We start from the raw sequence: 23526 nt of genomic DNA, 5'->3' as shown, positions 1-23526 counted from the left end.
GACACAAACTGACTTTTGGCTACCAGCCACATTGGCAGGTACATTTTAAAATACACCAGTTGATTATTTATTTATTTATTTGTCACGTTTTCTCAGCATAACATGACCTCCTACCATGTTTGGCTGTCTGCAATAAATCGCTGTCAAAATAGATAAAGTTACCAGGCACAAGCAAGTTTTTTTCCAACATTATAAAATTGCTTATTTGTGGTTGTAAGTTTAGTGTTAAAGTTACATTAAGTCCTAATGTGTGTGTGTGTGTGTGTGTGTGTGTGTGTGTGTGCGCTGGTTGTGTCTATTTTCGGGGAGTTATTATTTACTAAGACCCAAAAGTTCACTAATGCTAATGCAACTAATGATATCAGTTAATATGCTGATTATTTTTGATTAATCAATTAATTGTTTAGTTAATAACATGGCATAAAATAGAGGCAACAAGTTGTTGGAGCCCAGAGTGACATCTTTAAATTTGTATGACCAACAGTCCGACATCCAAAGATATTCGACTGTCACTGATATAAAAATGGAAAAACAGCAAATACTCACACTGAAGTAGTGATGTCTGGCATTTCTTCATGACAAATGTCTTAACAATTAAATGACAATCAAAATTGTTACCATTATTTTTCTGTCCTGTTAGCTCCACTTTATCACCCCCATGTCTTATACCAGCATTGAAGACAATCAATAATTTATCCATGCAGTCTGTCAACTGCATCTCTTTTTTTGTGCCTCTTTAAACAGTCACCTCTTCAGTTCATTGGTCCTTGACCTCTAGCCCTGAACCTCTGAACTTCTAATTTTGTTGTTATAGTTTTCACCAGCTGGTCAGTTTGCTATATTTACCTTTCTAATTCAGAATAAATCGCCTGTTTTGTCTGGCAGGTATCTGTAGGAATGCTCCCATTGTCCTGAACTCCTAAAGTAGAAAGGCAGTAGATTTGTGAATTGTTTAAGTGGAGAGACGATGGCCCACATTTTGAGCTTGGCCTGCTGGGAGAATACCTCCAGGGCACATTAGATGCTCTAGCTGCCATGGGCTAGTGAAAGGGCTGATTGTTGGTTGAGAGGGAGCCTGCAGTCTCACTGAAGTAGTGAGAACAGCAGGCTGAAGAAGGGGGCGAGGCTGCAGAGGAATGTCAAACATCACTCCGTGTCAGGGTCCAAGGCCAAATACTCTCTGGGTCATGACTCACCTCCTACCACTACCACCAGAGGGAGGGCTGTCGGTTTCAGTCGGTCTTCCTCAAACACAAGTCCCCTGGTAATTGGAGACACTTAGAGACCGTTAAAAAGTCTTTGAGCTTTGAGACCTGGTTGCCTGACAATCACAAATCCGTTCATTTTAAATGAATGGGTTTGCAGCCCCCTCCCACGTCCTCACTAAATATGCACAAACAAACCATGTTAAATATTTGTAAATGCTTTATGACTGTGGTTGGCTGTACCTCTAGTAAACCCCCAGCTAACAAGTCCCCACGGGTCTTTGTCCTGAAGTTCTCTGACTGTCAGGTCTACATGGAGTTGTTTGGAAACCCGATCACACTCTACTCTTCTTCCATCTCCTTTTAATCTGTATATATTGATCTGCCCACGTTGGTTACCACTGGAGGAAGGGAATTCCCTCAGCAGAGTGTGAGCACTCTTTCAATCTGTTCTTCTGAGTCAGAGTTTCCCGAGGTTTTCTCCAATCAGTCTCCTACAGGCCAGGCCAGGTGGCAGCCAGGCCTGGCCTCACTGTCGTTCACTGATATGGCCCAGGGGACAAGTCCTCACCCAGATGTGGCCCTGGAAAGATGTGACAGTGTCCTGTCTGTTGGACTGTTTTGCCTCTGAGTTTCACGTTTGTGGGTTAAGAAGCCGACACACGACTCTCTGTGAATTCCTCAGGATTGTGTGAGATTCAAGCAGACTGACCTCATTGGGCTGTAGACGCCCTGCTTCATGTCTTCAGGTTAACACTGAAGAAAATGGATTAGTACAGCTGAGGGTCATGTGTGCTTGAGGGTCATGACTAAAAGGAGAATAACACTCAGGCATAATATGCTTCTTTTGATTGTAAATTTCCTCTATCATCGACCTGGCAAAGTGGGCAACTACCCCAGGAGCCCCAGGTTCACTGTGTGACAGTTTGATTACCTGTGTACATATATATGTTTTTAGCAATATTATGTCACAATATAAACAGAAATTCCAAGGACTTAAGGGCAACTGCTGCGTTTTAACCAATCTTTAAGCACTGTCTTGCGGAATCTAGGTTTAGTCCTTTAAATATTTCACCTGACACTATACTTACCTAGTACATTTTCTTGAATAATTGTGTGTTTAAACAAATTATAAGCAAATTAACTTTGGGAACCCACTGTCAGTTGGGGCCCCTCGCAGGTTATTCCAGCCTAGATCAGATCAACATGGTTTAGTTGGGTCAGGTTTCAGAATATGACCAAAACATTTGGCAGGAAAATGCACAGAACATATTTTTACACCCCTCATAACTTTGCTGTCTCCTTTACACACTATAATGTGCTAGTAATTGTCAGATGTCTGTATGTAAGTACAAACATAACTTAATCTTTATTTGCTTTCATGAGGCTCAGCAAGTAAAACATTGAAGAAGACATTGATTGAGTGAAGAATAATGTACGCACATGCATGAGCCCCTCAGCTCTATTTTGCATGCACACACAGGTCTGTGTGTCTACAGGCTGTGGCTATGAGGGCTGAAACGGCAGCACCTGCTCCACATACATGGCTTTTGTAAACACACTGCAGTCCTGTTAGATTTACTGTAACTATATCAGTTAATCACCTTGTAGAGGAAGGCCATATTCTCCAGGCAGAAGGAAGAGTTGGCTGTTGTAGAAGCAGCATGGTCTTAAATGTTTACAGCGTTTGCACAGCATACCAAAAGATCTTAGAAGGTCTTTAGTGGATTCTGTGTCCCAGTGTGTCGGCAGGACGGAGTTAGTGTTACCAGACTAGCTATCATCACCCCATGAGAGCTGCAAGGTTAGTGCATACCGGCACTAACCAGCGGGCTCGCCTGCTAGGCCAGAGGGAAGCTCATGACTGTAAATCAGTCTTGTTCCCGAGCTCCACACCCATCCTGTTCTGGGTCTGGGGAAGAGAAAGCTACATGGCTGACCTCATCGCTTAGGCAACAGACCCTGCCCCACATCCTGAGGAAACAGAGGAGAAAAACAATGAGCAGAGTCAGTGTTGGAGGCCAGCAAACATTGGTAAAGGAGGCAGCTGTAGACCTTCAAACTGTGATCCCCCTGCTAGAACAGCATTTTCACTAGTAAGTGCAGTGTCCTGCATTGTTGCTTCAGTTGCCCGTCACTCTTTCCCTCCTGCCATGCTGTTTCCACACCTTCCTTATTTCAGGCCTTGTAACTTGGCTCAGAGAAGGGTGCTGATTGTCTCCCTGACAGTTGTGGATAATGTAGTAGGAATCTGAGTCCCTGCTGGATTTTTTTTGAACATTACTCAACCTGGGGACACCCAAGGACATGTTTTTAAGAAGCAGGGAGTTTCATGTCTTGAAACAGGGCAGGAAATCGCACTTCTGTTTTCTACATATTCAAGCTCCGCTCTAATGTGAAATGTTAATGTAAAATGTGAGAACTGTCAAGTAAAAACAAAAAGAAAAACGGTCTGCAACTATTGTGATAACTCAGACACTCTTTCAGTCGTTTTTCAAGCAAACATAGTAAGGGAAAAAAAAAACGCCAAAGATTTTTTGACTGCATATCTTTGTATTTTGGACTGAACAAAATGAGCAAGTGAAATGACTCTTGTAGACCAAATTATTAAATGATTAACCAAAAAAAACAAAACCATTCTTGACAGCAGTGGTTCTCAAACTTCTTCACATCCAGGACCCCTAAACAGACACAAATTAGACCACGGACCCTCATCTGATAAGATTTTGCCCCAGGGTCCCCCATCTGATTAGATTTATGCTTTATTATGTTTTACAACAATAACAGTTTGTAAAATAGTCATACATTCAGCCACTGTGTTTCTTATGGATGGAATTATAGTGAATTATTACAATAATTCCCCTTTTTGCCGGGAACGCCCAGGAACCCAGTCACGGACCCCCGGGGGTCCCCAGACTCCACTTTGAGAACCACTGTTCTAGATTAACCAATATTGAAAGTAATTTAGACAGTATTTAATCTAAATGAGCAAAAAGGTTTTGTGGAAAAACATATAATCCTTAAATTAAGGTATCAAAAAATATAATTTTGGTAAAGTACAAAAAGATCTAAAGCTATAACCAGACTGTAAACCAGATTGGGTGGTATACAACCTTCCTCCATGACTAAATCCGTCATGATTCTGCTTTTCCTGTTCCACTATAGGTTGTCTACATGTCTGGAGCATGGGTGGATAGGTCAGTGTTTTAGTACAAAAAAGACAAGACAGCCTTTCTTTTTGGGTCTTCCCCATTCAACACAATTACACTCGTATGGCACAAAAGACCACCCTCTGACGTACAGTCCTCACACATGCATGGCTTTGAATGCATTCACAGTGACTGGGTGTTTCATCAGTCTTTAGACTTTCCCCTGTCATCTGATTTACTGGTCTGTGGGGAAGTGCTTTTATTTTGGTCCAGCGTTCTCTCGAGGGGGGTGTCATCTTTCGGATATGGGGCTGCTTGGCAGGGTATTTTTAGATATGTTTATTCTGAAGTAATCACCCTAAGATGCTTGTCTTTCTGATAGTATGCTATTACACTCATTCATCCTTTGTCTGTGTGGGTCTGTGTGTTACACTGTAGGCTGCCATTTGTAAGCTGTAAGGCTTGACATTTATTTGAATATTTCTCTCTTGGTTCATCTCTTAATCTGTTTGCCGCTGGTCCATTTTCTCTCATTCACTCACATTCTCTGTCTCTGTCCCTGGTTTCTACCCTGCCTTCTCTGCCTGTCACCCTGGCATCTCACCCCCTCTCCCTGGCCTCTGCCTGTCTTGTTTGATATAAATATCGTGTTGGGTTGGCCTGATGGGGTAGGGTTTCGGTGTGGGGCTGTGGCCAGTTCTGCTCTTTTGCTCCCTGGCTATAAACAGGTGAGCTGCAGACCCACCGTTGCCCACATGTTAATAGAAGAGATTAGACGGCTCTGGTTCCTTCCCTGCCCGACTGTGTGCACTGTACTCCATGCTCTGTGGGAAATGTGCAGTAAAAACATTGACATCTCCCTTATCCTGGTATTCAAAGCATGCTGTAGTTAGTGGAATGAGTCCTGTAATTGTCAACACATTATTTTCATTTTCTGGACTGACAGATAGCGTTTTGTACTCGAGCACATTCCTCACCAGCTCTCTACCTAGAGTCCTGCGGCACTGGAGGAATGTGTGTTCTGCTTGAGTAGATTTTATTACAAAGCATCATTTTGATTCCCGAAGCGGACAGAGGAATGTGTGGAATTCCCCATGCACCTTCACTCCCATCTGATAAACACTGTGGGACCGTGGCAGAGCCTTGGGTGAGGAGGGGGTGTGCACAGGCAGGACTGTACATGTACCCACAGCCACAAGAATGTACAGTATCCGCATAACTTCAGTTGTTTGTTGAACATAATGGAGATTAGTTACCACAGTGTGACCACAGATGGATCCTATGACAGTTTTAGCTACTGTCAAAGTAAATCATATATTGTTAGATTTGATTAATTCATCTTGAATTATTAGTCCCAGTCATGTCCTTTTTGATGACAGCTTTATTCCCCCAGACTTTGCACAATGGGCTATTGAGTCAGGATGCTGTTAGAGTAGAATTGGACTTTGTCCATTGCGGCTTCTACCCCCTGTCTGGAATGGAAAAGATTAGCCTGTTACTTGGCTTACAGGGCATGTTTGCATTCTTAATGCTTCTAACTCTTCTTGGACCAAACTTGTCTGAGGCTGGCGAAGGCCTGATGTCCATCCTCATGCCAGGTTCAGTGCTGCCCTCCTCAGGGAAATAAGGGAAGGTGTGTGTGTGTGTGTGTGTGTGTGTGTGTGTGTGTGTGTGTGTGTGTGTGTGTGTGTGTGTGTGTGTGTGTGTGTGTGTGTGTGTGTGTGTGTGATGCAGGCTGCTCAGTCAAAGGCTGCAGAAGGATGTGAGCTGGAAATTTTGGATTTAGTAATTATACTTTTCTGATGCTAAATTTAATCAGGTCTGACTGTGTCACTGATCTCTTCTAATGGCCTGTTTTGGTCTTTCTTTTTCCTGATATAGAAATAGCTGGTGCATCTCCCACTGTGATTAATGTGCCATCCATGTAAGGGCTGGGACTGATGATTATTTTTTATTGTCGATTAATCTGCTGATTATCTTCTCTGGTGTTTTATTGTAAAATACAAGTGAAAAACGTTAACCGGTACTGATCAGTTTTTCTACAAAAGAAAAACTTGCTGTATTCACATACACAAATCACATTATGTAGCTGTTTATTACCCTCCAAGGAATGAATACAGGCCTAATGCATTTGCTGTTATAGTTTGATTTAAACAATGAATCTCACTGTGGCGCATGTCCCCTGTGGAGGTCTTTTCTGGACTTGGTGGGCCGGGGCCTGACTCACAGATGTGTAGTATCAGCAGGTGGGAGGGGGTATAATGAGTGCAAAGACGCTGTTACAGAAGGAGTCTCAAAAACTTGGCTTCGTGTGTGTTTTGGAAGGTCTCAGGCAGTACGGCTGTCCCCTCTGTCAAGGCCATGAAGAACTTTCTAGGAATACATTACCATAATTAGTAAGTTGTGGGGCATTTTCTAGACATTTGAAAAGCTTTTAAGATCTGCTACAAGAGAAATGTGAAACTAAATTTAAACCCTACATTGTGTTTTGAATTAATCACCTTTGTCCCAAAACCAGTTGTGGTATTTTTCTATATGGAGGCTTTGTTTTATGAGCAACAAAGTCAACTTCAGTAAGACCTTGTTTAGCATGTCAGCACCAGGTGCAGATTATTTTGAGCTGGTCGTGATATTTCAGCGCATTTGCACAGACATGGGCTACTTACTGAGCTTACCGCTTTAAATAGGCTTGTACTCCCATGTGGTTTATGTCAAACTTCATGACTAAAACATTTAGCTTCAGGGCAGGATCTCCCTTTGGACTGAAGACTATGATGAAGACTTGTGACTGAATATAGTGGAATTTTAAATACAGAGACGTGTGAGACTCCAGTTCATCTAACGCTTAACCTTTAAAACTTATTCTAGTTCATATGACCCTTGTCACAAGTTATCTGCTTTAGATTTAACGTAACAGCTGGCACATGTGAAGTTACATATTCATCCTGTAAATGGGACTTTACGGGTGAGTAGGCATTAATGAGTTACATTTCCACTGTTTGTTGTTAGATGGAGCAGCACTGAAAGGATACTGTTGTTGAAAGAATACTGTCACCCATGTTTGGCCCTCAAACCACTCCCCCTCTCCCCTGGTAGACTGGCAGCATGTTGCTCACACTATCTTAGTCTGCGGACTGCTTCACACACATACACACACACACACACACACACACACACTCACACACACACACACACAAACCTGGCTTGAGGATATTACAGGTGCAGCAAGTGGAAAAAATAATGTGAGTAGAGATACTGGGCTTTCTAATGATGTAAAAGCTAAATGTTTGTATTGGTGGATTATGCTGACCTGCCATTTTTGTCTATTATAATGTATATTATTATTAGATGTTGTGTATTATTGTCTTATTACGAGATTAGATTGTAAAGGCTTTGTTGTTTGACCTATTAGTGTGGACACCTATATAGCCTATACCAGGCCTGACTTGATTTTCTAGATATTCTGTGTGTATGCTTTTTACAGTCGATGTTGTGACTAGTGTGGAGGCAGTGTGTGCCATTTTCACTGAGCAGCATAGTGGCCCCATGTGTCTGTACATACTGATTACATCAGCTTTACATTTAGTTTTAAGTTAAATATTTACCTTGATGCAACTTTGTTTGAATCAATGGTAGAGTATTAGGAGAAGTTGAATTATTTAGATGACAGCAGAAACAGTTCATATGACTCCCAGACGGGAGAGGAAATAATTTTTCATTCATGAACAAATTCCAAATTTACAGGGACACTCTCTGCTACATAGTATTTTAGAAGTGGCAGGAGCCCACTTTTACTTTTCTCTTGGTTATTTGGATGATTTTCCATCTTTCTTTTTTGGTATTACGAGCTTGAATATGCAGTGTGATTGAGACGGACTGTCACAGGTCCAAGCTTGTGTAGTGTAACACTATGCAGCCGGTGATGGCGGTCTATTCTGGACAGGCTGAGGATGGATGGATGGTGTGATGTAAGAGTCTATTTTGTTCCTGCGTTCCTCCGAACACTCAGCAGGGCAACACTGTGCCCCTTCCGTCCTGGGTACTCAGAAACACTGCCTGTCTGCTTCTTTGTTCCTATCAGTCTGGCTTGTTAAGTTCACACTGGTTCTCATAAAGCGGAGTCTAGTCAAAGACATGTATAGATTACTCACAGGGGTATAACATCCTGTAATGACAGATAGAGCTCACAGACAGGTAGATGTCATTGTCAGCAGGTTTGTATTTATAGTGTGGACTGATGGAAAAAGTATGTTGGGGATTTCAGAGGGATATTTTATGAAGGTCTAAAGGGTTTAGGTATTTAAGTTGCGCTCAGTGATGTACTTTTCCAGTCTGTGATGGTGACTGGGTCTAACCTCATCGCTGGATGATGCACGCTGAGGAGAAATCTTTTTTTGGTGTCATGTTGGAATGAGAAACTGGGTCGGACTCGCCACCATTGTCTGTTTACAGCCTGACACCACAGTCAGTGGTTGCCTCCTCACCCAGTAAAGAATTAACTGGTCTCCAGCCCAACCATGTTTGCAGGTTGAGACATATCGTAAAAACAGTTCCAGAATGTAGGTATTATTGATAAAGACTGTTATTTAAAGAAAAGTAAGACATTTTCTAATCAACTCTAAAAGCAAATACAATGTTTATTTATCAGTTTGACCATCATCACTGTGTTTTGTACATTATGTTTGATTATTTTTGGTGCATGAAATCTTCTCAGGTTTTAGTGCATCTCACAACCAACCCAATCAAATACAAACATCATTTCTTTCAGACGCGTTGCTGGCGGACCTGGAATCAACTACATCCCACATCTCAAAGCGACCGGTATTCTTGCCTGAGGAGACCCCCTACTCCATCCCCACGGGAGGACAATCTTACCAGGATGTGTCAGTTCCACCTCCAGTCCCCCCTCCACCCTCAGCCGAGGCTCTGAATGGATCCCTGGTAGATCAGCCAGACTCCCACCACTCCTCTCAGCAAGTAAGTCACGCTGGATCACTGCAGTGTGATCATGTATAAAACTCATTAACTGATGTTTTTTGTTGAAGCCTTTCAACAAACGAGCGAGCCTTTCGACTGTTTACCAAGCAAGAGAAAGTACAAGAATACAACACAGCATGTTAGATATCGTAAATTAATAAAAGATGTATTAAAAAAAAGCATGACTGACTGTGTGTCCTCTGCAGTCATTAGGGTCAGCGCAGAAGAGCTCATGGTCCAGGGACAGTAGCAGCTCTCCATTGTCTCACATTGAGGAGGACCACGTCTACAGGTAGCCTGCCACACACCTGAAATGTTGTGTGTATAATGTTGAGCCTATCACGAGATGTGATTGACAGTTATCTGTTTACGTCTCCTTGTCAGTTTTCCAAACAAACAGAAGTCCTCAGACTCGTCAACAGCAGCTATGACCTCTGCCCTGGGCAGTAACCTGTCAGAGCTCGACAGGCTGCTGCTGGAACTTAATGCAGTGCAGCAGAGCTCCCCTTCATTCCCCACGACAGGTACACACAAAGCCTGCAGCTTTATCAGTTTTGTTTGTGGTGAGCAGAATTAGTTGTACTGCTAATGTGTCCGCAGAAGAGGCAGCTCCACCCTTACCTTCCTGCAGCATCACCCATTACGAGAATGGCAGCGGCCCTGACATCATGGTGAGCCCTCCACCTCAGGAGAAACCCAAGAGGAATGGAACGAGGTTGGACGACACCCGACCCACTGTGGAGAGTCTGCTGGACGAGCTGGAGGGCTCAGTGCCGTCACCCAGGTACAGACAATCAACCACCCACAACTTCTCTCCCACCTATGACACCCAATAAGCTGAAAAATTACCTCACAAGAGAGTGAAAATGTGATAGATTACAGATTTTGACCAAACGTCCATGGACGTCGATTTAGTCTTAAGATTGTTTGTATTTGTACGTTGTTGTATTTGGTTTGATAAACATACACCTATAAACACACCTCTAACTGAGCCAAATCTGAAAATGATTTTGCAATATTTGCAAGTTTTTATCAATTTTTGCTATTTCCAATCAGATTTCTCTGTGTGCAAACTAAAAACAGGTTTATGGAAACTAATTTACAGAGAGCGGTGAATGAAATTAGGTAACACTTATACACCTCAAAAGCATTCATACTGTTGCACTCATTTGTCCACACAAAAAGGTGGTTGTGTGAAGAATGAACAATAAATTCAAATGCTACCTACTCACCTCTGCTCACCCAGCCATTTTTACTGTGCCAATTTTTATGATAACTTCTTTCTCAGTTGTCAGCAAATGGTTTAACAATACTGTTTAAAGAAATTGAGAGTGGCATGAAAATGGTGCCTGGTTTGTTTTATTTGGCTTTGGTATTTTTTTTGCATTAGGAATTGCATGCTGCCAGTCACTTAGCCTGTCAGCTGTCGTCTAATGGCAAACTTTAATAGAAGATGTGAAGCTGATGTCGTTGTGGTGTGTTTAAGCTCTAAGCCAGAGAATGGTTTTGTCTTGTCAAAGGGAATCACAGGGGAATAAACAATAGACATTTTGAGCTCTGCTGTCAGTAAAGTTTCAACATTTGCATCTAATTCGAAATCATATTATAATTTGTATTTTCCAGCCCCCCTGCTTGCCACAGTGATTTGGACACCCCCTCTCAGCAGCAAGCCAGAATTTCAGCTTCCTGTGCCACGAGGGAGTTAGATGAGCTGATGGCCTCTTTGTCTGACTTCAAGGTAAAAAGCAGGGGGAGTAAATAGTGGGAGAACCTAATTAATCAACAGTCACGCTAGGAGATCTGTCATTTTCCTCATTATTTCCCTCTGCTCTTCCTCTGCTTACTCTCTCATTTCTCTGTTCTCCAGCCCAGTTCTTTGGGCTCTCTGCTGGACCCAGCAGGAGCATCTTCCAGCTCTCCTCATCCTCCAGTCTCTTCCTCCGTCACCCCAGTGGCTTCTCCTTTTCTTAGTCTGTCCCACCCGTCTGCCTGTGCCTCTCCCCTCTTCTCTTTGCCTGCTGGTCTAGAGCTGCACATAGACGAGGATGGAGGAGATGGTGGCGTGTCGATGTCACTTCCTAACCGCCTCCCTCCCCACAGTCCTATATCCTCACTTTCTGCAGCCAGTGATCTAGACCTGGACTCTGTCATAGACGTCTCTGCCTCCATGCTGTCATCCCAAACCAAGTCTCTGCTCGTCCTCTCTCAGTCTGCTTCTTCTTGCTCCAACCTCATGCAAAATAGCCCAAGTCCTTCCAATACCACCCCCTCCCTTTCTTCAGTTAACACTGTCCTGGACCACAAGTCCTCCAAGTGCCCCAGTCCGTCTGTAGAACAGGTCTCACCCTCAAACACTGTCGGTAAATTCTCTTGTGCTCCTGAGACTATGAGCAAGGGGTTTTCTTCTTTTCATGACCTTGATTTGAATTTCTCCTCTCCACCTCCATCACAAAACCTCACCCCTCCTCTCTCAGCGCCAAAAACTCCTTCACCCCTCCCTGTTGCTGTCTGTGTATCTCCACCTTCTGCACATGCTTCGCTATCCTGTCCGTCTCCAGTCTCTGCACTGGCGGCCCCCTCTCTGCTGGCCTTCACTAGCCCCAGTAGACAGCCGTTAGAGGCAGCACCTGCAGCCCAGAGATCCAGCCCCTTCACTGTGCAGCAACCCCCCATGGCGGAGCCTTCCCTGGATGAGGCACTAGACAAGCTGCTAGCAATGAGTTTTTCACAGAATCACTCAGAATCACATGTGGAGGAACCACAGCTGAAGATGGAAGCGCACTGTCTGGGAAGAGGAATGCAGGAGGTGCACGAGGAACTCATCCTGCCCATGGACAGAAACAGTGTGCAGCCCGACACTTTCACCAGTGCCACCAACACCATCACAGACGACTCGGTGGACGGAGGCACTGATGGAAACGGAGATCTGGACTGGGCTGATGAGGAGCTGTCTATGTCCCTCCATGATGGACTGGATGGCACTATGACACCTTACACTGAGAGGCCATACACAGATGGCAGCATGACCCCATTGACAGAGGCCAGCTGGATGGATGAGTCCATGACCCCGTCTTCATGCCCTGGGACCCCTGATGTTGCCCTGGACCTGCCCATGCTCCAGACTCCCAATATAGACAGAGTCTCTGCATCCGGACATGTATGCATCTCTACTCCTGCTCGGCACATGCAGGGCTTGTTTTCTTCACCTTTAGCTTTGTCTTTTGTTCTTGCCTGTGGCACTGATGCTTCTGTACAAGCTCTAGATTATGCTCCACCAGCATCACCTCAGAGGGTTTCTTTCATGCCTTTTTTTGAAAATCTGAAAACACGTTATAAAATATTTATTTAGTGGTTTACTCAACAGTACAGTTTTAGAAGTATTTTTTGGCATTTTTGTGAACAGGGGACAATTGTGAAGGTACTCGGAACAAGGGAACAGAGAGGGGGAGAGGGTTACTTAACCATTTGGCCACTTATGGCCACTGAACAGACAGTGATTCCTTTGTTTGCATTTCATATCATCAATCATAAATCTTAGTTAGCACTGTCAAGTATAGCTGGAACAATTGATCATATAATCATTTCAGTTGTTTAATCAAATGAAAATTTCAAATATTCAATATTCAAATGTGTTTTATATTATTTTAAGTTGAATATATCTTTGGGTTGTGGACTATTAGTCACATAAAGCAGAAACTAGACAGAATGATATGATATGTTTGCATAAAGAGCGATGAAAGAAACCCTCTCAGAAAATTTACTGTCAGATAGAAGCTTGTGGAATAGACATTAACTTAAAAAGGGAGCGGCTGTTTCTAATCAGGAGTTTTTGTTTTGATGCTGCGCTTACAAGTAACTCACCCAACTGATTTCTGGTACCAGTACTCAGCATGGCGCATGTAAACCACAGTCCCTCTCACCTGTTGCACCAGTTTTGTGTGAAGGATCCGAATGTGACCTCTGACCTTTGTCCTGAAGTTGGAGTGGTTGCTTGAGAGACTGAGAAAGCTGAGCGGGGTGGGGTGGGGGTGGGGGTGGGGCCGTTCCTGGGTCAGAGTTTTGAAAACATCTGACATAAGCATGGAAGAAGTGCATGAAATGTGACTCTAAGCCCACTGACCACTGCTTCCTGGCCTGCTACAGAGCTCTGCTGTAACTGCTTCAGCTGGTTTATGATTGGTGTGGACATATGATAAGCTGCTGATCATTCCACCTTAGATAAAATCAGTGATTAGGCGCACCAAGGAGACTCCCAACATACATCCCATGTACAGAGATGGTCACCTGCGCAGGAAGATGGGACCCATCATTGTAAACAAGAACACTTCTCAGGACCGCCTCATAGAAGAGCTTCAGGGAAAGCTTGGGATCGGCCGCTCAGAGCGGCGGCGTAAACAGTCTGATGACTGGCTGACCGAGGGTGTCGTCATCATGTCCAAACCCCAGCGTTTCCGTCCTGATGGGGCCGGCAGTGAGGTCGACAAGGTTGGCTTTGGTGTGCTCAACAGTTTTCCCAAATATTTTTTTTTCCCATTTAATTCACCTCCCGTTTTCTGCACCTTCTCCTCTGTGTGTGTGTTTGTGTGTGTGTGTCTGCTTCCCCCTCTCTGTTTTTCTCTCCTCTTCTTCAGATCATTATTCCCCCAGAGTCGCCTGTCCCTGTGAGGAAGGTGCTCCCTCCTCTCTCTCCCCCAGCCCCTCGCCGCCCTCCTATTGTAGAGGAACCTAAGCGACCACTGGTTGTGCAGCATCCCCTTGTTCCTATACCTCCACCACCTCCTCCTCCACCTCCTTCTCCCCCTCCACCTCCCTCTCCCCCTCCACAACCTCCACGCTTCCAAGAACCAGTTCGCGCTCCACCTCAGCAGATTATGAAAGTTTCACATCCAACACCTCCCCCAACTCAGGAACCTCCCGCCCCTAAACCAGAGTCCCCTCCTCCGGTTCTTAAAATCCCAACACAGCCTCCACCAGTGGAGCCAGTGACACCAGTTGCACCCAAAGTCCTGGTGTCTGTAGGCTGTCAAACAGAGTATGACCCAATCTTCCCTCCAATGCAGGCATGGACCCCTGTCTCTTTTCCCTTCTGTTTTTCACACTTATAAGAAGCAAACTGTGATTATTATCTTAGTAACCTCAAACTTTTGCTGCATTTCTGTCTGTGTCATTCACATCTTCAACACGTAACTGTTTTCATAATTGAACCATTTCAGATTATGGCCCAAGGTAAGGGTGGTGTTCCTGGCGGGCCCCCAACACAGGTCAACAAGCTGGACAATATGCTTGGTAGCCTCCAGTCTGACCTCAACAAACTGGGTGTGCAGACAGTAGCTAAAGGAGTTTGCGGTGCCTGCTGTAAGCCAATCGTAGGACAGGTGAGACGCTTTTATTGAGGTAATGTGTCTCAAATGTAAATGTTGAGTTTGCGTGCTAAAAGCACAGTCGGCTTTTCTGTTTGTCTAGGTGGTGACCGCCATGGGCCGCACATGGCACCCTGAACACTTTGTGTGCACACACTGTCAAGAGGAGATCGGCTCCAGGAACTTCTTTGAGCGTGAAGGACAGCCTTACTGTGAGAAAGATTACCATAACCTGTTCTCCCCACGGTGCTACTACTGCAACGGGCCCATACTGGATGTGAGTCACTGCTGGTTACATGTGAGATCGTGTCTGTTGAAGTTCACAGTCAGCCACCAATGAATGTTGTCGTGTCTGTTTAGAAAGTTGTGACGGCGCTGGACAGGACATGGCATCCTGAACACTTCTTCTGTGCTCAGTGTGGATCCTTCTTTGGCCCAGAGGGTACTGTACTGTGATTTCTTCATCACTATGACTTGTATTTATCCTGGAAATTGTACACTCCGTAATCATCATATTTGATCTATAGTTTGTTTGCATTATTAATTGTATAAAATCAGTAATTTGTTTCTGTTTTTCCCGTGAAGGTTTTCACGAGAAGGATGGAAAAGCCTATTGCAGGAAGGATTACTTTGACATGTTTGCACCGAAATGTGGCGGCTGTGCCAGAGCCATTCTGGAGAATTACATCTCAGCACTGAACTGCCTTTGGCATCCTGAGTGTTTTGTGTGCAGGGTCTGTAAAACTGTGTTTATATGTAATGTATCAGAGTTTTTCTAACACTCTATAGCTTATATGAGCCAACAAGATATTGTAATAAGATTAAAAGTATGAGAATAACACCATCTTCCTCTGTTTTTCTCCACAGGAGTGCTTCACTCCGTTTGTGAATGGAAGTTTCTTCGAGCATGACGGCCAGCCCTACTGTGAAGTGCACTACCACGAGCGCCGTGGCTCCCTCTGCTCCGGCTGTCAGAAGCCCATCACAGGCCGCTGTATCACAGCTATGGCCAAGAAGTTCCACCCGGAGCACTTTGTCTGCGCCTTCTGCCTGAAACAGCTCAACAAAGGCACCTTTAAAGAACAAAACGACAAACCCTACTGCCACGGCTGCTTCATCAAGCTGTTCAGTTAGGGAGAGCATTTCACAGCTTAACATATGGGTCAGGGTTTAGATAAGTGTCTAGAGCATCTTTAGCAGAGGTAGGGTGAGAATGGATTGTGTTTGTATCAAAGAAAGTTGTCTGTTTTCTAATGATGACTTTGTAAGTGTGTGTGGATCGGGTATGTGCATGAGGCTGAAGAACAATACTGTCTCTGCCAGACGAAAATACTTTTAACATGTCCTTCAGAAATGTGCAAAAACTTTTTTAGACTGACAGCCATTTCTTTTTGAAGCTTTTATGGGGTTTGAGTTGGTCTATTAGCCTCAGTGTGATGCAGACATGCTCAGCATTTGAAGGATGTTGAAAATTTTCAGAACATGAAAAAGTGACATTAGAAAGCTTTTTCAGATCAACACTGATGTGCAGAAGACTTCATTTTCCACAGGCAAAGAGCTGTCATTCTTTTTGTAACTCTCACATCATTGTTTTTTCAAGTCTTTCTAGTTTTTTTTCCTTTGTAGAAGGTGGTGAAATCTTACTGACCACTGTAGAAATCCATGAAATACTCTGCGTGTTTGACATTGTTGCTCACTGGTTGAGTGTGTCATTTTAAAAACCATTAAAAAAAAAGAAATGTAAAAATCTGAAAACTAAAGCAGGGAACAGGTGACCTGTTGTTTTTACCATTACAATGTGACCTGTTTTTACAACTGATGAGGGTAAAAAGCTTTGAGATACTTTTTTCCCCCATGATATTAAGTTGGAAAGTGCAGATAGATTAAAAAAAAAAAAATGGGCTGAGTAAGCATTGACAATTATTTTGTATGTGTGAAATCAACTGTAGTGTCTTTAGATTCAGTCATTCAGCCTAAGAAAACACACTTATCTGAAGTGTTGATACCAGAGTGATACAAAGTTGAGTTTCTATTATAAATGAATCAAGAAGTGAGAATCAGTCAGTTTTAGGTTTTTTCCCTGACAGAATCTCAAGCACACCTATTTCTTTTAGCCAAAGGCAAACTGTGCATGGGTGAATATTTTACAGTGATTGTCAATGAAGAAATTCAATATGTAGCCATCCACCAGGAGCTGCAGTATTTACTCTCAATTACATGTTTGAATAAACCTCACGTTTTTGTGCTGCCAAATCATTCCTTATTTTTTCACTGTAGAAAAGAGAAAACAATCTGAAAACGGTTTCTTGCAGTTGTCTCATACAGCGAAGTGGAGCCTCACAAAGATATTGGGATAATATTGTGCACCTCTTACACTACCATTATTGTTTCTGAGAGCATCTGGAGAAGAGTTTTGTAAATATCCAATGCAGCTACGTCGTAAGCAAAGCGCTGGGATGCTTAGCATGTACATGTGTTAAATAACCACTCATTCGAAGAGGGAGAGGGTTAGTGAGAAGGCAAAGCAAAGATACTTTGGTATTTTTGGTGTCATTACTGTATTGAGAAGCTGATGAATGTTCACTGTTTTGAAAGAAGTAGTACATAATGCAAGAAAATGTGTAAACGTGCCTGTGATACCCCAGTAACTCTATGCAACTGTGGATTAACAACTTTGTATTTCAGTGTCCTACTTACATAACAGTCTGTGCCATTTTATCAGTACCTTGTCTAATAACACTGGCAAATTCAGCAAAATACTGGCAACAGGTCAATAATCCACACTTATGTTTTCATGTTATTAGTCTGTGAGTCCACTGAAAAATGTAGGCTGTTAAAATGAGAGCCTGGTGGTTTGTTAGAATAAATGGCAGATGACTCATTTCCCTCAGCATCTGAGTAGCATCTACTGTATGACCACCAGGTTGGGTCTGTACATGGTTTAATCATGACGTGCAGCAGATGTACCGGGCCTTTTGTCTTGTTCAGGGAATTCTAGAGCCTTAAATCTTTTCTCACTCTATTTAAGAGATCATGTAACAGTTATCTTTTTGAATCAGTTTAGTAGAGTGTTATTTAACCAAAGCCATACCTTCTTTGAATTTTTTTTTTTTTTTTTTTGTCTGTTCTTTTCTTTTCACTTTGAATGTCAATAGTTATGAATAGTGAGATTCCTCACCTCTAGTCTGATTACGAAAATAAATTCTGTTTTGGTATCAAAATATTTGTGTGGCTTCATTTGTGATCACACTGTTGCTTAAATTAAGCTCAAGAAAACACAGAGAAACACAAATATAAGTCCAACTGTACAATACCTCCTTTCATGGATGGATTATGAGAAAATGAACATGTGAAAGCCTCCCCTACAGAAGAGCAAAACACGCAGACTGGAAGTTGACAAGGTCACTGTTGTTTGTAGTTGTTGCATGACTCTAGTAATTATGTACCTGCATTGCATGTCTTTGTTGTTTGTGGTTGTTTTGCGTGTCTTTGCAGTCATTTTGTGACAGTTTGCAATCGTTTTCCTTTTTTTTTGTCTGTAGTCATTTGTAAGTAGTTTTTGTAGTTATTATATTGACTTTCCAATATGAAATGTTAAAATTGAAATGTTGAAATGTTGTCTGGTGTCCATACCTCCTTCACTGTATTCCTACTCAAAGATTAATAAGGGCGAAGGGTACAGATTAGGACAAAGTACAAAGTCACAATAACATCAAATTCAAACTATGAAGGATAAAATAAAGAAAACTGATATTGCATTTGTAGTTTGAGTAACCTTCAGGCTGGGAAAATAATCAACAATACATTTATACAGGAAACAGAGGGTTATATGTTAACCTGGCAGTGGGTTGAAGACATGAGACTTCAAAGAGTCAAATTTAACTTCAGCAGGACGACTATTAAGACAGAAACCAGATGTTTTGATTTAAAAACAGCCTTTGCATAGAATCCATTGACTTGTACCGAGTCCTCCCAGTTGGTAGCGGTAATGTCACAGTTTTGTTTGTCAGCCGCCATAAATTTTTGAGAAGAAGAAGAAACACTCTTCTGTGATTGGACAAAGTAGTGCGTGGGTAAAGCCGTCATACCCGGAAGAATGACCTGTTTGTTATTGTTGCTAACGTTTAAGGTAAGTCGAACTCATTTGTAGAGTCTGACCAAGAATTTATTCACAATTTATAATTTTCCACAAAACTTTATGTCTAATTGTACAAGTTGACGAAACTCTAAGGGCGTCAGTTTAGCGGAGCCTCCGCTAAAAATAAACCAAGCTCGGTAAGTAACCCCAACATTTATGCGTCCTTGTTTGACGAGTGGACGCTCTTATAGCCTATCTCTCATAGACTGTTTATATTTATATATCTGTCTCTTTTATATTTAAAGTGGTTTTCAATTCTTCAATAATGCGTGAAGTTTATGAAACCATAACTAACTTTTTTGAATAACTTTTTGAGTGTAACATTGGCTGGTTGGGTTTGCTGCTGCTCACTACTTGAGCTTTATAGTTTGGTAGAAAAGTATTTTGGGGAACGACGCGAAGCAGACCTATTCTTATATTAATAAACCCTTGTGTTTTGTATTAGATGAATTAATTAGTTGGTTAAATTGAAGTCTTCAGCTGTAGAGCAGTGACGAATATTTAAATACGATATAGCGAGGCTCACACCATTACCTATTGATTTTACACAGGGTCTACACCAGGTGGTCACAGCACTGTTATCTCTGGGCCACAGCTGTTTCATTCATTCACAGGGTATCTGCACAGTTTTAAAAGTCTTAAAAACACTGAATTCAGTTTCCTCATAAAAATATGCCTTAAATGTCTTAAATTTCGTTATAACATTACTGAAAACTTTTTGTTTGGAAACACTCAACTCATAATAGACAAGTGTACTTTTTAGTACACGTCTTTGAGGTTGTTTTACGTGTCCTTGGTTCTATGGGTTCTATGACTTTAAAACATGGGGCCCTGGCCCAGGGGACCCCGGACCCCTCAGGCCCCTTGGCCTGTCTTCAGTATCCATTCATCTGCCCAGGTCATGTTAATGGATTACTTAGTTGGAATAACTGTTTTCTACAGCTTGGAAGTACAACATTGTGATTGAAATGTCAATAAAGAGATGTAGGCCTTATGATGTAGATGTAGGCTCTGCCAAATCCCTCAATTTTGAATATCATCCATAAATTTCATGTTTTTTGACAAACTTCTGAACCTTCAGTGTCCATATGTCTGCCAGGTATCTTAATGCAAAAAAGACACAATCGTTAGCTGGACCAAAATGGCATCCTACTTTGATGAACACGACTGTGAGCCCACCAACCCTGAGGAACAGTATCGGCAGAATGCACTACTTGAACTGGCCAGGTGAAGCTAAACACACACCAGATGCATTATACCGCTGTACTTTGATGCATGTACAGTGCTCTGATTAACTGTTGGTCTTTGTGTACAGGTCTTTAATGCAGGGCCTGGATTTACTTGACTCAGGGACATTTGACTTGTCAGACTGGGATCAACGTCTCCCCCCTCCAGCTGCCAAAACTGCTGTTCAGACCCTCACTGTGGTCATCATTTCTCCAGAGCAAGCAGGTGACAGACATTTGCTCCACTAGAATTAATTGTGTTTTAGATCCAAATTTACAATCAGCAAATTTTCACTGACATTCAGTAAATATGGTGAAACTGATAATGGCAGAGGGAGATATCAGGGTTACAGCTGGTGAACCACAAACCTAACGTGTTTAGTTTGTACCTGCGAATAGATTTTTCCCTCACTTGCTCCAGTAAAACCTCATTAACCAGCAGTAAGACCTGGGTAGACCAGTGTGAGCATGACATATGCTCATACAGGAAACAAGTTTCTATTGCAAACCTTTACTGGATTAATAATATTAAGAGGGATTTACTGAAGCTTTTTTTATTTCTCACAGACAAAGGTCTCAAGTGTCCTGTTTGTTTGCTGGAGTTCGAGGAACAAGAAACAGTTCGAGAGATGCCTTGCAAACACCTTTTCCACTCAGGATGCATACTGCCCTGGCTGGGCAAGGTAAAGCATCCAGATCCTACACCAGATAGTGATGAAATGTTAAATTCCCTGATTCTTTGAACCTGATCTGATGGTTTGTGTTTTAAATCGTAGACTAACTCCTGTCCGCTCTGCCGACTTGAATTACCAACTGACAATCCAGAGTATGAGGAGTTTAAAAAGGACAAGGTGAGTGTCTGTACCATTGGGTGGTACAACTGATCCTCATCTTCTAACCATGCTTTGAATATGGCATCAGTCCCCAACTGAACAGTTTTTTTCTGTCCTGTAGGAGAGAAGAAAACAGAGGGAACACAGGCTGGAGGACCTACATGGAGCCATGTACACATGACATGATGGTGCTGTGGTGCAAGTTTGTGGCACAGCGAAGTTTTACTGAAAATTACTCAAAAACAAAAAGAAGCTTCAGGAAATACACAATGCTGCGTTCACGCCATTTCATACAGAATGTAATTATAAGCGTGTTGCTCATGTGTCAGTTGTGAAAACAACTAAAGAACTATCAACAAATGGTTGGTGAAACAGCTGTAAAGTTAGCATCACTGGCTTTGAAATAAAATCCAATATAAGAAATATGTAACACAGTAAAAATAACTAGTTTGGACATATATATATATATATATATATATATATATATATATCTGTTGTGACCATAAGGATATAAGAATAGCAGTTTAAGGGTAACCATGTTGACATGGTGTGAATGCAGCATAACCAATGACGTTATTGAAAAATGAAAATGCTTATTAATAAATGCTCTTTTCTCATTAGCTAGGCTGAATATATTTTAAGATGCATATGCTGTTGACAGCAGCAGTAAGCACTCTGTCTCTTTGTTCCTTTTTTACATAAAATTTATGAGCTTTAAAACAACAAAAAAATGTTCAGCTGTATTTGTGTAATGAATATGAATTATTTAAAGATAGGAGAATATATATATATATATATATATATATATATATATATATATATATATAAATAATGTTTCAATGTGAGACCATTTTTATTTTACACTCCTCATTGAAGATAGATATTAAAAAGAAATGTCAAAGTCAAAGCTTTTAGTGCTCATTATGGTTCAAACTCCAAAAATGCTGGGTCCTACACTTAGACCATCACTGGCTGGTATAAAAAAAAAAAAAACCCTTTCTGTTTATGTGTGGTCACCAAGCCCAAGAGCCACAGGAGACATGATATAGTTGTCCTCACAGGAACGTCGTCTTCCTCATGCTGAGTAAACTGATCCTTGTGTAAAATTGGTGGAATTCCCCTTTAACTTGTCCCATGATGATGTTTTGATGTCTGAAGGAGCATCTCTTCTCTTCTGCTCTACTCACTGATACAATTAGTAACAGAACCAATATCATCTGAATTGGTTGGTTTTAATGCTTCTCCATCACATGGCAACTTATAATTATCTGGGAAAACCCTGTGCTTGCTGCTGGTGCACATGTAGTAACACACAATACTGGATGTTGAAGCCCTGCTCAGAGTTTTTATTTTAGCCCTTCATGTCACCTGCTCTACACAAACACACACGTTTTTCACCTCCCCTACATGGATGACATCAAGCTGTATGCCAGGACTCACTGATCCACATCACCAGGATCTACAGCCGCGACATCAGAATGTCAGTCGGGCTAGATAAATGTGGTCGGATGGTATCAAAGAGAGGGAAGATGATCAGAACTGAGGGGGTTGAACTACCAGAGGCAAAGATTGCAGATGTTCAGGACTGATACAAATACCTTAGGATCCCACAGGCAAATGGAAACCATGAGAAGGCCGCAAGGAAGTCAGCACAGCCAAAAAGCTACACAGAGTAAGGCAGCTCCTGAAAAGTCGGCTGAATGGGAAGAACAAGATCCAAACCATCAACACATACTCCCTGCCGGTCATCAGTATAATAAGTTGGCCAAAGGAGGAGATAGAGGCCACTCACATCAGGGCAAAGGAAGCTCCTCACAATGTATGGAGGGTTTCATCCCAATTCCAGCATCCAGAGACTGTACACTAAGCAGAACGAGGGAGGCCGAGGACTAGTGTGTGTAAGGACCACTGTAAGGATATCAAGAATTCTTAGCAGGTGGCTGTAAAAGGCTGGACTGGAAGACAGCACAGAACAGGCACTCAGTACAAGATCAATAGAGGCTGGGGTCTACCACACCAGACAGGACCCCAGGTGCAGGCTGTGCAAAGATGCCCCTGAGACAATTCAGCACGTAACAGCAGGGTGGAAGATGCAGGCAGGAACAGCATACATGGGACGGCTGCCATAGTGTACAGGAACATCTGAGTATGGGCTGGTCAAAATGGAAGACACCTCCTAAGGTGGTTGAGAACGACCAAACTAAGATCCTGTGGGACCTCCAGATCCAGACCGAGAAACTGGTGATGGCTAACCAACTGGACATCCTGTTGGTCAACAGACGACAGGAGAAGGCAGGCAGAAAGCAATCCCAAACGACACCAACATCAAGACGAAGGAACGTGAAGCGCAGAGCGCAGTTCTAGGAACAGCTACGATGTGGAAAACCCTAAAAACTCCCAGGCCTCTGGTAGAGGACCTGAGCCCCCCAGGAGGGGTGAGGACATTTTTTTCCCCCATATATATGTATGTCAACCACCCAAAGACTATTAAGATGTTGCTACTACTATTCCACACTGTTTATACAAGTAGTTTCTGTCATTTTTCTCTGTTTTAAGCAGCTTACTGATAATTCTGATGATTATATAGAAACAAAGGCAATTTTCCATGTTAAAAGAAAAACTCATGCAAACCACCTGC

The 23526-nt window shown here is 42.5% G+C and overlaps 2 protein-coding genes across 5 annotated transcripts in view; both read left to right on the top strand.

The window, feature by feature from the left end:
- The window catches only part of pxnb (paxillin b), a 19079-nt gene extending 1167 nt beyond the window's left edge, over window positions 1–17912 (top strand). Inside the window, exons 2-14 of one of the 2 annotated variants that reach the window (XM_071482166.1) lie at window positions 9123–9331; window positions 9538–9623; window positions 9716–9855; window positions 9932–10115; window positions 10955–11069; window positions 11199–12488; window positions 13550–13816; window positions 13963–14391; window positions 14545–14706; window positions 14795–14968; window positions 15052–15133; window positions 15277–15425; window positions 15559–17912. In XM_071482166.1, coding sequence (XP_071338267.1) covers window positions 9123–9331; window positions 9538–9623; window positions 9716–9855; window positions 9932–10115; window positions 10955–11069; window positions 11199–12488; window positions 13550–13816; window positions 13963–14391; window positions 14545–14706; window positions 14795–14968; window positions 15052–15133; window positions 15277–15425; window positions 15559–15825 — 3554 coding nt within the window. In that variant the 3' untranslated portion in view covers window positions 15826–17912. The remainder of the gene's footprint in view (window positions 1–9122; window positions 9332–9537; window positions 9624–9715; window positions 9856–9931; window positions 10116–10954; window positions 11070–11198; window positions 12489–13549; window positions 13817–13962; window positions 14392–14544; window positions 14707–14794; window positions 14969–15051; window positions 15134–15276; window positions 15426–15558) is intronic. The other variant, XM_071482168.1, reaches the window with a different exon arrangement.
- Window positions 17913–18667: 755 nt separating this feature from the next.
- On the top strand, window positions 18668–21694 carry rnf181 (ring finger protein 181). Of its 3 annotated transcripts, none has more exons than XM_071482172.1 (6): window positions 18668–18820; window positions 19929–20056; window positions 20145–20281; window positions 20623–20738; window positions 20832–20906; window positions 21010–21694. In XM_071482172.1, exons 2-6 carry the CDS (start codon window positions 19971–19973, stop codon window positions 21067–21069), a joined length of 474 nt encoding a protein of 157 aa, XP_071338273.1. In that variant the 5' UTR covers window positions 18668–18820; window positions 19929–19970; the 3' UTR covers window positions 21070–21694. The 3 variants fall into 3 exon arrangements, with proteins under 3 accessions (XP_071338273.1, XP_071338274.1, XP_071338275.1); XM_071482173.1 differs by lacking the exon at window positions 18668–18820 and adding an exon at window positions 18849–18966; XM_071482174.1 differs by lacking the exon at window positions 18668–18820 and having other exon boundaries at window positions 19911–20056.
- Window positions 21695–23526: the final 1832 nt, after the last annotated feature.

This window comes from Trachinotus anak, unplaced genomic scaffold, assembly GCF_046630095.1.
Source record: "Trachinotus anak isolate AG129_WGS33_773 ecotype Australia unplaced genomic scaffold, CSIRO_AGI_Tana_v1 ptg000008l, whole genome shotgun sequence".
NCBI classification, from domain to species: Eukaryota; Metazoa; Chordata; class Actinopteri; order Carangiformes; family Carangidae; genus Trachinotus; species Trachinotus anak.
Note: the sequence above shows the minus strand (reverse complement) of the source record. Positions and strands in the feature narration are given on the sequence as shown.

Bases quoted from the DNA above. Each gene is read 5' to 3' on its own strand.
- rnf181 (XM_071482172.1), top strand. From the start codon at position 19,971: ATGGCATCCTACTTTGATGAACACGACTGTGAGCCCACCAACCCTGAG. The intron at 20,739-20,831 runs GTAAAGCATCCA...TTTAAATCGTAG, and splicing joins TACTGCCCTGGCTGGGCAAG to ACTAACTCCTGTCCGCTCTG. The intron at 20,907-21,009 runs GTGAGTGTCTGT...TCTGTCCTGTAG, and splicing joins AGGAGTTTAAAAAGGACAAG to GAGAGAAGAAAACAGAGGGA.